Source organism: Zosterops lateralis (genome assembly GCF_965231275.1).
Source record: "Zosterops lateralis genome assembly, chromosome: 3".
NCBI classification, from domain to species: Eukaryota; Metazoa; Chordata; class Aves; order Passeriformes; family Zosteropidae; genus Zosterops; species Zosterops lateralis.
The window spans coordinates 88,859,571-88,872,587 of NC_139764.1; the positions used below are offsets into that span (position 1 = coordinate 88,859,571).

At 40.5% G+C, this 13,017-nt stretch overlaps 1 protein-coding gene across 5 annotated transcripts in view; it reads left to right on the forward strand.

The window, feature by feature from the left end:
- Nucleotides 1-13,017, forward strand: part of DST (dystonin) — a gene marked incomplete at its 5' end in the record, with an annotated part of 251,197 nt that overhangs the window by 57,523 nt on the left and 180,657 nt on the right. For all 5 annotated transcript variants that reach the window (XM_083857745.1, XM_083857739.1, XM_083857746.1 and 2 more), the window contains one exon: nucleotides 12,177-12,266. In XM_083857745.1, the coding sequence (XP_083713871.1) occupies nucleotides 12,177-12,266 (90 nt within the window). The remainder of the gene's footprint in view (nucleotides 1-12,176; nucleotides 12,267-13,017) is intronic.

Below are 13,017 nucleotides of genomic sequence, written 5' to 3' on the forward strand. Positions count from 1 at the left end.
TTCTGGAGTTTGCAATTAAGTGTTGACTTTTTAATTAATTGTTAAATTATGCATGGGCTTATTTTTATCTATATACTTTTGATGTATCTGTATCTAATGATAATTTATATATCAGTTTAGAAGTACTAGGGCTTGATCTAACTCCCTTTGAGCTAACGTATCTGTGCCACTGACTCCAGTGGGAGCAGTTTTTGCCCCAGTATGTGGACTCCAGACAGTGAGCAACTTCAAACATTTAATCATAAATATTACCTAAGTATTTTGTTCTACAGCAATATTTCACATCCTCTGGAAAGAGAGGCTTGCCCTGAGATAGTGGAGATGTGTCACGAGGACCTGAGAAGGCATCAGAATAAACATGTTTCTCCTGTAAGGAAATGTGTTTTCTATTAAAGGCATATATGGTGCTTTTAACAGGGACACTTAAAGATAATCACATAGTGTTCACAATGCTCCTCTACTTAGAATACTTTCATTTTGATTGGAATAATATTTGATCAGCCAACCTTAGTATTTTTTACCTGCTTCAGGCCTGTTTGGACTGTATTGCCTTTGGTGAGGGTTAGTTTTGAGCTGAGTTTAATGTGACTAGCATTGCACTTGCATACTTTAAACAATTCCTCCCTGGTAAATTATATTTGACAGCATGCGGTACAGACCAGGAATGGTGAGGGCAAGTTGGAAACAGAAAGGATGATGAAAACTGGGTGTACTGAAACACTGTGCCATGTCTCTGGCCAAAGAAAAAACAGGAAAAAAAGAGGCAATATGGCTGCTGTTGTTTGGAGGCATTGAGCTGGATCAAGGAAGTCAATGGTGGAATTCTGATCTCTAACACTGGAAATTTGAATTAGACAACATTAGAATTTTGGTCTCTAACATTGGAAAGACAGAACAGTTTAGCGATGGAGAAAATAATTTATCCTCACAATTGACAGGAAGAACAATGTGGAGTTCTGCATTTGAACACCTACAAAGGAACCCTCAGTAACCTGCATAAGAAAGGCATTTCTGTGGCACAGCTCAGATCATCCCCAAGCAGGTGTCCCAGCCACAGTTGCTGTTCTGTTCTCTGCCTGCTGCAGGAGATATGGTGGCTGCCTCTGGTGGTGTGGACAAGTTTTGTGAGTGAAATGGCAGCCTGAGAAACCTTCTGAATCTGGCAGGCTGAGAGTTGCTGTCAAAGCTGCCTAGTTAGATAGGTCTGGACTGGCTAGGAGAGACTGCTTCAAAATTTGAAAAAGGAAGGTAATTTGGGAGCAAGTGGTTTTAAATCCCAGGCTCACTTTTCAAAGCCAGGAGAGAAGTGAGAAGTAAAAGCAAGATAATGAACTGGAGAAAGCAATAGGTAGGGTCTCCTGGGGAAGTAATACAGGAGAGGCAGAAATGCAGGAGATCTGGCAGTTATTGGAGGTGTTTGTGTAAGAGGCACAAAGGCAGGCTGCAGACAGGCAGAACAGATAGGAGACATTGTATAGAAAATACTGCTGCTTTTAAGGTGTGTGAAATAAAAAGGAGCTGTACAAGAAATGGAAATAAGGGCAGCAGGACTTAGGGTCTGTATAAAGGAGTTAATAAAGTAAGGTGGGGTAAAATCAGAAAAATACAAGGTCCAGAATTAATTAATGTGACATGGAAGATCACAGGAGAAACGCTCTGTAATTATGTCAGAGTATGAAGGAAAAAGAAGTGTGGATACCAAGGAATAGAAAAAGATAAATAGTTTTGACCAGTGTAGAAATGTCTGAATTACTCTGATCTCTTAGTTCTATAAAATGCTGACTTGACAAAATATATTTTAATAAGATGAGGGTGAAATTTGGATAAGGAAACAGCAGATTGAAGAATATTTGGACAAGTTATATTTTCTTGTCACACAGGTTTATTTATCCAGCAGTTAGTAACTAACTGATTTGTAACACTTTATCATTCTATTTAAGAATTCAGAGGAGAAGAGGGATTACAATTACAATTACAATAAGCATACCTCTCTCCCAAGGAGGAGAAAAGAAGGAGAAGTTACAGACCTTGCAGGGTAATTTCTCTCCCTGGAGAGACTGTGGAACATCTGGTCTTTGAAAGCAAGTGGACAAAGGGGAAGTGGTGCAAATGGTATGTTTACTTTTTTGCATGCTACCACATGTAGTCTCATTAGCAGATTACTGTCACGAAATTTGAATGAAAGGATAACAGCTCGCTGGGGTATTGCCATTCATAACTGCTGCAACTGCAGCTGGAACTGGCGCTGGGAAGAGCCAACGCCATCCATTGTTGCTGTTGCCGTGGGTGCTGTAACTGCTGCAGCAGCATCATCTGCCTCTGGGAGGCAACACGTGTGAGCAAAGACCTTCCACTGAGGGAGCATCCTAGTGCCTGCTGCCCTCACTGTACCTCATCTTCAAGTGAGGTTTCAAGCTCTGTGACTTTACTTTTGTAGGTAAAGGTACACCTGTTTCTCTGGGTGTACATCTCTCTGGCTCCAGCCTTTTGTCATGTCAGCAACCACTGTCATTCTTGCCCTGTCACAAACCTTACAGGGCTCACTGCTTGCCCTGGGCTGTGTTGGCTTATGTCCAGGGAGCTCCAGGAAGTACACAGGAGCTCTTCACCTTGCCTGTGGGCAGCATGGTGCTGAGGAGACAAGGAGGCAGCTTGTAGTTCTGCCTTCTCATAAACACACTTGTGGGCACGTGGCCATGAAACTGCCTGGCTGTGTGACTGTTGATCTTTGCCTGGACAAGGGGTTTGTAGCCATCTCTGACAAAGTAGTAAGAAGTTAAGTTTTTTTGGAAGATCAAGGGTAGTTTGTGATTATTTGAGTTTGTTTAGTCTGAAACAAAGAAGACTGATGGGAGGCATGATAATGTGTCCTCAGTACGTAAAAAGTGTTTATGCAGAGGCTGGTGAACACACGATTTCTGAGGTCAAACTGTATGGGAAGGGACAACAAAAACATTAGTTTATTTTACAGACAATTTAGTTTGAAGATTAGTGAGGAATAATGTCCCACTTGGCTTTATAGAGAAAGTATAGTCAAACACTGAAGCACTTGTACTGTGTCTTACATTTCCTTCATTTGGATTTTCAAGAATAAATTAGAGAAGCATCTCTGTGTTTTCTAGCCAAACTGCACAGCACTGAGTGAGTTGATCTGTCCTGTTCTTTTTACACTTTTACTATCTCTGACAACCTTGTAAGGCACAACTCTCCTCTGGTGAAGTATTATTCAGCTTTTGAGCCTTGAAGCTGATCACTGCCAAATTCCTTAGCAAAGCTTATATTTTTATTACTTTAGTGGTTTCAGTCTGCATTAATCCCACAGCTCCAGTGAGAATACCTTCTTTCAGATACAAAGTGAAGCTTAGTGATGTTTGCTTTATATTCTTCATTAATTATTTATGACATACCTTTGTAAATAAAATATTTTAAATGGGGAGAACAGATGTCACAAGTGAGGATCTAAGCAGGTTGTGAGTCACACTTTCTTTGATCTTAATTGTTTCTGAAATGTATAAATACCTTTAGTCTCATACACAAAAGCATCAGAACAAAGTGTACTGATTTGAAGAAAAATCTAAAAGGGTTACAGTGGTGCAAAACAGGGAAGAGAGATGGACATGCTGTGCCTTGAAATCACAACTGGTGCAAGAAGTTTTGCTGGCTGGGAGTATGAGTGGAGTGGCATGGAACCTCACATGACATGCCACGTGTGGCGTCACCCCCTCTTCTTGTCTTAGAGCGATCCACAAAATGAAGGTTAATTCAGCGTAGTAGATTCTAAAACTTGCTGAACATCTGTGACTTTATATTTTAGAACTTTAAATTGAAGCAATGATGGGGAAGATATCCATTTTATGTTAGTAAATATGCATTTCTGTTTGTGAATCTGCAGCAAATCCACTTGAGGTGGATTTGCTGATATCAATATGCAAATTTACAAGCAGACAACCAAAACTGTGCCAAAGATTATTAGTAGTGAGGGTAGTGCTGTGAGAATGATAATAAGTAAGTGGAGTGGGACCTGGGGGGATCTCCTGAGTGGTTGGACCAGTGTTGATTGGAGAGAATCTTCCAGCCAATAGCTCAAAATGTTTTGGCACATGTCCAGTTCTGGACTCTCCATTACAAGAGAGACATGGAGCTCTTGGAGCAGGTGCAACAGAGGGCAAAAAAGATGATTTAGGGACTGGAGCATTTCTCTTACCAGGAAAGACCGAGGGAGCTGGGCCAGTTGAGCCTCAAGAAGAGATGACTGAGAGGGAACTCATCAATGTGTATGAGTATCTAAAGAATGGGTGTCAAGGAGGTGGACCAGGCTCCTCTCAGTGGTGCCAAGCAATAGGATGAGAGGTGATGGGCAGAAACCGAAGCACCAGAACTTCCACCTAAACATGAAGAAGAACTTCTTTACTGTGCAGGTGAGCAAGCATTGGAACAGATTCTGGAGTCTCCCTTACTGGAGATATTCAAGAGCCATCTGGGGGCAATCTTGTGCAATGTGCTTTTGGGGTGACCCCAGTATGAAGGTTGAACCAAATGACCCACTTGGGTGACCCTGGTGTGAAGGCTGGACCAAGTGACCCACTGTGGTCCCTTCCAATCTGGCTCATTCTGTAATGGTGTTAATGGAGTCAATTTTTTTTCCCTGTAGGAAGCGGAAAGGCCTTTGACATTTAGGACATTTGCCTAAAGTTCTTTGGTACAATGGTGCTGTTTCAAATATCACACATCTACTGAAATCCACAAAACTACTCCTCCTACTGTTTGATATATATGTAAGATTATACCTCTGCTTGCGTACTTGCTGATTTGGGCATTAGGAAAATACTGGAATCATTTCACAAAACAAAAACATGGGAAGTTAAGAAAAATATAAGGATATTTATCAAGATTTAGCAATGGCCACATTGATTTTTTTTTTTTTAATTGAGCCAGAGTATATTTATACCTTAAAGCCATACAAATATTTTATGATTAATAGAGTTATCCTGGGACATGTGGAATAATTGAGGGCAGGGGGAAAATTGAGTTTGCGAAAGCAATGGATGATTGAGTTGTCTGGGAGAAATGTGAAGGTTAATTTGGAAAAAAAAGTGACTGATTTAAGCTTTTAGATACAAGGACAGGCTGTTAGAGAGATGGAACACAGGAAGGGTGTTATGGTTATCATGATAATAGGGTGTAAAGCACTGGCCAGATGAGAGAGTGAAGGATGAATCCAAGGATGAATCTTCAGTTAGAAAACATCTGTTGTAAGCAAAGATCATGAATGTTGAACTCACTCTGTAAAGGAGACTTGTTTAAATGTGCCTTAATAAAATCATAAAGGAATTTTATGAAATTGAGTAACATTAGCTGTGACTGCTATTTGTGAGAATTAATATCCAGAAACTTATTCAAACACGGAAATTACTCCTGAGTATGATATAAAGAACTGTTTATTTTCCGTGAACCACAAGAATTTCCTGCAGAGTGGATTATTAGACTATCCAACAAAAGAAAAGAGTGAAAATGAGTTTCGGAACCACTAGGCCTATAACTGGATTTACCAGACTCTGCTTGCAAATGAGCAGGAGGACGGAAGAGACCTGGCACAAGGGTGTGTGCCAGCTTGCCTGGCTGTGGGCCAGGGAGAGCCAAGTGGGGTGTCCTGGGCAGGGTGTCCAGCGCTGAATGGAGCTGCGGGAACAGCACCATCTGCAGCCCTGCCTGTGCCCTGCCCGGCCCTGCTCTCTGTCACACAGCTTCAGTTCTCTTATCCAAGACTAAATTCTCTTAATTAAATTTGTGTGCTTGTTTATTTTTAACAGAACGAGTGAAGTTTAGCATGGAATTCAGTACAAAACAAGGGTCGTGACCAGGGTGTGTGTTTGGAGGTTGGGTTTTTCCCCAGCAGTAAGTTTTGGGTTTAGAGAAGGAGATTAAAGAGCAGGCACGGCTCAGGAAGGCTGTTGGTGTGCGTGTCAGTGTGCACAGAGCTCTGGCTCCCTGATCTCCTGGCATGGCACCAGGCTGGCCATGGAGCACAGCTCGGTGCCTCGCTGCCCCACGCAGCCTGGGGGGGAGATTACCTGAGGGGGAGTGGGTCTGTGGCGTGTTGAGCCATACTCATCCTCTACATGGGGGAATGTGAGAAGTCTGTGGAGTAAAATAAGTACTCTTGAAAATGTTTGAAGGAGCAGCTTCCTTGGCAGATCAGTCACGTGGGAATGTTTTGACAAGTCGCATATTTTGACAATTACATGCTTCATGGATCTTGTTACAGCCTGTTCAGAATTTTAGTGTTGCTCATAAATCATGCTGCATGTGTCAAGCTAGTAAATATTTTTTTTTTGTACACAAATAAAACTTTTTGTATTAGAGGGCTTTATTTTTTCTTTACTTGTGGCATAGGTTTATTTGTTATCATGCAGTTAGAATTGTCACAGCGGTTTCTTAATTTTTAAAGATGACAGGACAAAAACATGCATGTTCGCAAAACTTACAGAAAACTGTTTCCCCCATAAGTATATTTTTTAATAAAAATTCTCCTTTAAAAAGAAGCTGAAGTGTGTTTTTTGGAACCTGAAACATTAGGGAAACTCATCAGGGTCTCAGTGGCCACAGAAGTTTTTCAGCTCTTTGAATGCTGATGGCATTTGCTGTGGAACACTGTAGTCATAGGAGCTCTTAACTATTTATCTATTATCTTGGTGAAAATTGTTTTACTGTTACTCAAGCGAGTCAGAGTTCTAAGCGATCTTTATTCCATGGGCATTGACTCAGATTCTTAAAGAATGAATTTGAAGTTTATTGTGAAACTCACAGTGGCCTTGTGCCAGCCGTCATTTGGACTTATCTGTGACCTCAGTGGTAATTAAGGCCTGACCCTTTTTTTCCCTAAACACACCCCTTACAGTTCTAAGTTCTGAGCTTTTCCTGTTTTCCTTTGAAAAATCAGTAATGCTATATGTCTGGGCTGGGCATTTAATTAACTTTGCTTCCAGAAGCAAGGAGAGCAGTACTTGAAAAAGACTTTCCCAGACAATGTGGTCTGCACAGCCTCAGTTGGATCTGTAATATTACAATTATTGATAACTTCTGGGTAATGACACTGATATTATGAAGACTTGACAACTGAACTTCAGTTATTCAAAATAAGTATGGTTCACATTTGATTCTAATTATGCCTGTTTTGGAAACCATAAGAAAAGGTCTAATTTGGCATGTTCTCACAATTATCAGTTCAGCTTAATTTTAACATAGAAAGGGAGACTTTTGATTGTAGTAGTCTGCTTTCCCGACCCTGTGAAAAAATGGGTGATTTTGCAAGTAAGTGAGCCCAAAACTGTGCCTTGTTTTCAAGGCATGCAGCTTGCTAGGGCCACAATGATTACCTCACCTGCCTCAGGGATTTCAGTGGCCTCCAGTATATGGGTGTTACTTTTGAGTTGTTCCTGCTTGATCTGATTATATTCTCTCTCCTGTCTCTTTTGCCTCCACTCTAGATTCTGCAGCACATTTATGTTTGTTTTTGCTTCTTCACACACTATTTCAGTCGAGAACGTGCTCCATACATTTTAGGTGCTGGTCTGGAACACAGTACATCCTAACATGAAAGTCTGAGGGATCTTTGTGTATGCTGGGTGTGCACCCACTGTATACACAGGAATGGGCACAACCCTATTTTCCATATTTATTTCTAATTAAGAAAGAAGGGTGTGATTCTTCTTTGTTTTAGTAGAATTATCATAGAATCCTAGAATAGTTTGGGTTTGAAGAGACCTTTAAAATCACAGAATAAGCTGAATTGGAAAGGACCTAGAAGGATCATCCAGTCCAGCTCTCAGTTCTGTGGAGCATAATGCCCAAGAATTGCACCATGTGCCTGAGATTATTGTCCAAACACTTCTGGAGCTCTGTCAGGCTGGTGCTGTGACCACTTCCCTGGGGAGCCACCATCCTACCACTCTTTGGGTGAGGAACCCTTTTCTAATACCCAGCCTAAACCTCCCCTGACACAACTTCAGACCATCTAGTCCAATCCCCCTGCAATGAGCAGGGTCATCTTCAACTATATCAGGTTGCTTGGACCCCCATCCAACCTGACCTTGAATGTTTCCAGGGATGGGACATCTGCCTCTCTGGGAAATCTGTTACAATATTTCACCACCCTAACTGTAAAAAAAATTTCTTATATCTGATTTAAATCTACTCTCTTTTAATTTAAAACTCTTACACCTTGTCCTATTGCAACAGGCTCTACTAAGAAGTAGATGTGGCTGTGTTAGAGAGTGACCTGTGCATCTCCTGTCCATCTGAGCTGGTTTTGCTTGCAGAGGCAGAAGTGACAGTCCTTCTACCATATACCTCTAAGCAGCCATTAGCGTGTAAAGCTGTAAATTTTGTTCTAGAATTAAGACAACTAGTATCAATAAAAATTGTAGGAAATAGGTTTTCTGTGGAAAATGGCTTGTTTTCTGCTGTGACTGATGGCAAAACCTGAGATCACTATGGGTAAGTTTGATTCACTAAGCATTGGCATCTAGGACTGCTTGAGATAAGGGTGTTCAGTATAGACATCTGTGGTGGGCTGGACAGCAGGACCTAGGCAAACATTAGTCCTTCTGGAGAAGAAGGGAAAACAAGTGGTGTAGCCCCTAAACATAAACCAGCCCTGTAGGTATGTGACCAGGCAGCAGAATCATGCACTTCTTTCCCTGTCAGGGGAAGAAGAACCAGGCAGACTGCAGGCAGTGGTGACAGATGCTGTGATGCCAGCTCACAGAGGAGGAAGACAAGCCTGCTGGGCCAGGGAATTTTATAGAAGAAGCAGAACAGTGTGGGGATTGAGTGGAAGCTTTTGGAGGCAACAGCCATTTTCTTGAGTCTTCATCTCTCGTGTCTAGCATGCTGGGGTCTGGGGTCTGGATTCAAGCTTTACAGTATTAAAAGCTGTGTTTTGCCGGTGGTGGTGCAGAAATTCCCTAAGGCTGCAAAGTATAAGCTTGCTGGAAAAGGATGATATGAAAATATTTGATGCTTATGTTAAGGAGAATGAAGCTTTCCTTACCATAGTAAGAACATCATAGTATACACACCAGAAGATGAAGATCAGGAGATGAATCACTTCTGAAAGAGTCCCTTACATACACTCTTGTCTTCTTTTCACTTGTGAAGGCATTTTGCTTTTCTTGTTTAAGTTTTGTCAGATGCACCTCAGCCACTCAGTGTTTCCTTATGTCTTCCTTAAAGAATCTCTTCTCATGCCCAAATTACCAAATCTGCCACACTCACGTGGATATATTGCAAAAAAGTTGCCTGAGGCAACATGTAACCTACTTTGCGTGTGGACCTTGTAAAATGTCGGGCTGACAATTCTGTGATTTTATTGAAAAGCCACAAGAGCTGTTGTGAAATTCTATGGGCTCAGTAGATCCCACACATCTGTCCAGGGACCCCTATCTTCATCCAGTATTTGTGGTCTTACGTGTTTTGGAGGAGGCTGAATGTGGCAGTAAAGAGCAATGAAGTACTTATACTTGCTTCTTATAAGTTAAAAGAACTCATTATATGTGTTGAGAGATGAGTTGTCCAAGTGATAGTTGAGAGAGGTGATTGTTCAAGCTTTTCCTGAAGTGTCAGCGTAGGATCTCTTGAGGAGTGCAAGATGTTCCTTTTGGAAGAAGTGATCTGATGCTTTGAGTGAACATACTTGCTCACATCAGTTGCCCAAATACAGCATTTTAGATGCACATCTGCTGCTCAGAGTATTGGAAGAAATTTCTTATTATGTTGCCCTGTACCAGGAAGACTGGCACAGTATGTACTAAATAATTAATCCTCACAGTAATTGCCAGCCAGCGGCAGAGCTAAGACACATGCATAAGGTGTACTGCTGGTCTTCCTGTTTTGACAGCTCTGTGCCAGTTTTTTTATATTCAGTGTGAGTTCATCTCTGAAGTGTCTATGATTTCTAGAAAGATAATCTGGGGAAGATGGTTGTCTTTGTAATATTTAGGAAACCTCAGAGCATAAGAAACAAACAGAAGGTTTACAAATGTATGCTATGAGTGACAGAGTAGTAGGATAACAAAATTATCTTGCATCTAATGGATAAAAAATGCAGATAGAACAGAAATAGTGGTATTTTCTCACCCCACAATTCAGATACCTGCACATTGGGCAAATCCCCTGAGTTTTATGTTGAAAAGAGTGTGAGCATTGACTTGGCGCTGCACAAACAGTTCTTTAACTGTGCTGGTGCAGTGTCTTTGAGATGTACACCACATCCCCCTGTCCTTAATCTTACATCCTCCTGTGCCTCTGGCCACCAGCCTGCGCTATGGATCTGTTCCTGCTGGGGATTCTGCTTTCCAAAGAGAAGTGCAAAGTGACATGTCCTGGGTGGTGAGGCAGGCAGCTCTCTCACAGGGTTTTGTCACTAAAAAGACTTGCCACTTCTAACAGGAAGAGTTTAGCGCTCAGTTTGATATAGTTCTTGAAATATCAAAATAACGAGTGGGTTAAAAACTAAAGATTCTGATGCTTCTCATCTTTCTCATAATGGAATCTTATATCAGGGATATACATTATTTATATGGCTTCCCTTTTCTTTCCTTTCACCAGAGATGTAGTAGGAGAACAGGTGTTCTTTTTCTTTATTCAATTTAGCAGTACTTCAGTATTACCAGAGAACTTTTTTCTTACTTTTTGTTTTACACTACTTGCTTGCAGGATTAAAAAATGTAACTAAAATTAAAATGATACTATTTTATGTATGTGTGTGAGGGTGTAAAGCTTATGTATGTGTGTTAGAGTATTGGATTGAAACTTGGCTGTCTGTGTAGAGTCTGTGTAAGCCTTTTGGAGAATGTGTTGTAATTTCTCATGGAACAGTCTTTTAGATGACTTGTTCTGGCTAGTCTTCAGCACAAGCACAAATATGTTCTGATGCTACTTTCAATTAAGATGATGGTGTTTGTGAAAACAGATTGCAGGGTAATTTCATGTTTAAAAATTGGAGTAGAAGACTTGAACTAAAAAGCATTTATGAAACTAATCTTAGATATGGAGACAGTTATTTCTGCTACAGGATGAATCTCAAAATCCCCCCAAAAGTGTGGCAAACTGAATTGTTGTATTAAGTTAAAGATCTGGGTTGGTTCTTGCTGCCCTCATCACAAACATATGTTGGCAGTCAGAGCGTGTCCCATAGATCTCATATTGGAAGTACAATTCATCTCTAGCAGAGGAGAGGAAGAAGAAAATTTCTGATGTTGTATTTTATCCTAAGATTAGGAAGTTTCTGATCTGGTGGTTCAACAGGAACACCAGGGAGCTGACATTAAACTGTAGCTGGAAAGCCCTCAACCTCTGCCCTAGCAAGTCAAAAATCTCTGATTCTGAAAAATTAGGTCCTTTGTGTCACATTCAAAGAGCAGCTGGCTGAAATTGCTTAAGACATTTCAGATAAAGTTGTATTTGAGTTAATGGTAAGAATCAAGAAGCTGGCCTGTGGACAGATATCTCCCAGATTTGTTGTGCCTGTCAATAAAGATGGATCTTCCAACTGTCTCTCTTGTCACTGCAGCCCCTCACTAGATCAACCCAATGTCATAGTTCTTTAGTACAGTGTGTAAGGTGGGTGTGTGAGTCATTGGGAAAGCTCACTAAGTACTGGGAAACCTGAGGTGATTAATATGCTGTTAATTGGTGGATAGTATGTTTTGATTAGGAAGTGTGTTACTTTTGGCCTGACTGCAGTGGATATGCATGCTGCTGCTAGCATACATCTGTTGTGTATTTTTTTGCAATTCATTGGATTTAGCTACTGTTGTCATAGTGGTCACTATTTAGGTCCAAATGGGAGAGTATCTGGTATGGTTTAAATTGTCAGATACCAATATTTTCATTGATACATACATTCATTATCTGTGACTTAATACTGTCTTTCTTTTCATTAAAGTGATATAAAGTGTAATGAAACTGTCCAAGTGCAGACACAGATGTGAATTTTGTCTATTACAAGTAATTTGCATTTGTAAATTTGTCATGAAAGTGAAGAAATTAAACAAAAGCAATGCTGAGGTATAGCTGAGGTTTATCTGTATTTTAAAAGATATGTATTAATATGAGTGTGAATTCTCAGGTGTAAACAGGGAGCTGATATTTATTTTTTGCATTTATCTCTGCAGGTTCGAAAGCATGTGAATGACCTATATGAAGACTTAAGAGATGGACATAACTTAATCTCACTTCTAGAAGTCCTTTCTGGAGACACCTTGGTAAGCTTTTAGATCATAATACAATGGTTTCAGATTGTTAATTATGCTTTTTCTCTGTTTGTGAACTCCTTGTGTATTGACTGCTGTAGATTTCTTTAATCTGTGACCTGATACCAAAGACACAAGGTGTATTTCTGTTGGTAAATGTGCTGGTGTGAATTCTGTGGGACAGCGCAATCTGTTCTCTTTGTTTCTTGTGGTTAGTGAGACTTCCTTTCTTAATAGGGTAATGCACTATTTCTTCTGTTATTTCCTTTTCTTTCTGGTTTTTGTTTTAACAAGTATTGGATGCTTAATATTTTTTTGCATTTAAGGGAGTAACTTACAAATAACAAGGATCAAATGTCCCTGAAATTGTCTTAACACACTCCTCAGGTGTCATTTCCTTCCTTTGTGAGCATTACTTCCCTTGCTTGGTATTTGTTCTCTTCATTATGTTCTTCTTTTCATGCTCTTCTTTTCATTTGTGGTCTGTCTTGTGTTTTTGCTGTCCTGTCTCCTGTCTGTTGTATTCATTAGCCAAGAGAGCGAGATTTTTTGAAGACCTTACGGTTGGTGAGTTCAACAGAAGCATGCACAAATGAACAGCATGAGGATGTGGAGGATGAGGATAAGGGGGTAGGTGCCGACCCCCATAACTGTACTAATGTAGTGTTTGAAGTGTGGTGTCTGCTAATGTGAATTCTTAGTTTGCTGTGCTGCAGTAGTGGGCTGTAGAAAGGAAAAAAGAACTTTTGTTGATAAACCAGGA